Genomic DNA, 2097 nt, shown 5'->3' on the forward strand with positions numbered 1-2097 from the left:
TGAGTTCCATGAGCATCAAGCGGCTCTTCTTCGGCAATGCCAGGAAGCACTAGCCGAAGCACAGGAGCGAATGCGTGACGTGTACGACCGAAACCGAGAGGAACAAGTCTTCAAAGTGGGCGACCGAGTGTACTTGAGCACCAAGCACTTGGATCGCAGGCATACAGGGTTACCCATCTCAAGCAAGCTTGGTCCGAAGTGGATAGGTCCCTATACGGTGGTGAAAAGGATCCACAATCACGCGTATGAGCTCAACATCCAAGCCGATAACAAACTTCATCCAGTCTTCAACACCGGATCGTTGAAACCATACAAGGACGCTACTCGTCTATCGAGACCCCATAATGTCGTCCTCGCCGACGGTACAGTTGGGCAACTCATCCAAAGACTTCTTGGCAAGAGAATTCACAAGAAACGAACCCAATTTCTTGTGGAGTGGGTGGGTGAGGAGAAACCCACTTGGGAGCCGATCGAGAATCTCTCACAAGTCCCAGATCTCATTTCAGGCTTCGAAGCATCCAGGAGAAGGAAACGGCGAAGAAGATGAACAGGAGAGTCAAGAGTAAAGGGGGCCCAAGAGCCTACATGTATTCTCGCGTTACATCCCCTACAACTTCTGCTGCTTCTTCTTCTCGCGGCGAGTTTTCTACCGATTCGGCCTAGACTTGGGTTTACCACAGCGGCAACGGTACCCCGGATTCAACTTCATCAAACCCATCCATTTGACTTTGTCGAGATACTCCAAGTTCGTCAAAGGCTCCGGGGTCACAGGCGGTTCGACTCCATCCAGTACCGAGACAGCAGTGTCTGGACCTTTCGCGAGAACAACAACGCAGTGTCCAACGAGACCGTCACCGATACTTGTGAGATACACTCCCTCACGCAGTGTTTGGACAAACGACTGGAACCGTTCCACATTCGTATACGAAGCATCAAGTGGACTCTGGAAGAGAAGATCGTAATCCAGCGGAAAGTTGTTGCGTTGAAGAACTCGAAAGAACTCCGTAGCTTCCGCACGAGAAACCCCGTCGACAGTACCTGGATGATCACGCTCGAAGTCTACCCATAGTTCAGTGGCCGTGGAGGCAAGGCCAATGTCACCAAGGTGATACAGCGCCGCGCGAAACGCGTCCATGAAGCAGCCACCAGCGGGAGAAGCCTGGTCACGACGAACGAAATGCTTCTTGTAATAGTTGGCGAATGCACCAGGGCGTAGATCTTCACACCACTGCATTACTTGATCGATACGGCGAGCAAATCGTGGGACGAGTTGCTCCTCCCAAACCCAACTCAATTGAAGCGGCGTAATTTGCCATTCCACAAGAAAGCACCGATGCGGATGTTCACCGCGAACGTCGTGGAGCTGCTCAACGTTGACAGGAACGGAGTAATCCCAAGGGGCTGTTGGATCGTAGTGATTGGCTCGGCCATTCACAGGATGCTTCGCCGGAACAGGAGGCAAGGCATACAGATGCCAGTCGCCCGAGTCAGTACATCGCCTGAGTCGATTGAGCCCACCAACCACTTCGGTATCCTCGTCGCTGTTATCGTCAAACAAACCACTCGCTGATGGAGTGGGGGATGGTGGACGTGTGGCACGCAAAGCCTCCGAGTCGTCCTCCTCTGATTCTTCGGAGGAGCTGCCGAAAAGCGGACCACAATGCAATTCTTTTAGACGATTCAAAATCGACTCGCCAGACACGTCCGACGCCACGGAACCATCGTCAGGGGGGGAATGATGGCCGCGGAGTTCATCGCGGGCGAAGCTGAAGCAGGCGAAGCCACATAAGATCCAGGAGGCAACGGAGACGACGGTGGCGATGGAGGTGGTGGCGAAGGAGGCGACGGAGAAGATGAACGCGACGGCAGCGACGGTTGCTGGAACGACGACGGAGGTGGCGGTAGCGACGGTGAAGCAAGCTGAGCTGCTACCTGTGCACGCATTTCGGGCGTTTCCGATGATAGCCCGGCCAAGGAGACGCGTGCTAGCCGTGACTTTGTTGCACGGAGCCCAGCAGTGGACTGGAGCTCCACTAAGAGGGCACAAGAAGATGCAGACGGACGCAATGAAGCCATAGTGACCGCCTCTGGCTGGAA

The 2097-nt window shown here is 54.3% G+C and overlaps 1 protein-coding gene across 1 annotated transcript; it reads right to left on the reverse strand.

Moving 5' to 3' along the window:
• Positions 1 to 646: 646 nt before the first annotated feature.
• Positions 647 to 2076, reverse strand: PPTG_14935 (hypothetical protein; the record flags this gene model as incomplete). The annotated part of the gene is made up of 2 exons (XM_008912285.1): positions 647 to 1668; positions 1710 to 2076. The coding sequence occupies 2 exons, from the start codon at positions 2074 to 2076 to the stop codon at positions 647 to 649; spliced, it is 1389 nt and encodes a 462-aa protein (XP_008910533.1).
• Positions 2077 to 2097: the final 21 nt, after the last annotated feature.

This window comes from Phytophthora parasitica (assembly GCF_000247585.1).
Source record: "Phytophthora parasitica INRA-310 unplaced genomic scaffold supercont2.45, whole genome shotgun sequence".
NCBI lineage: Eukaryota > Oomycota > Peronosporomycetes > Peronosporales > Peronosporaceae > Phytophthora > Phytophthora nicotianae.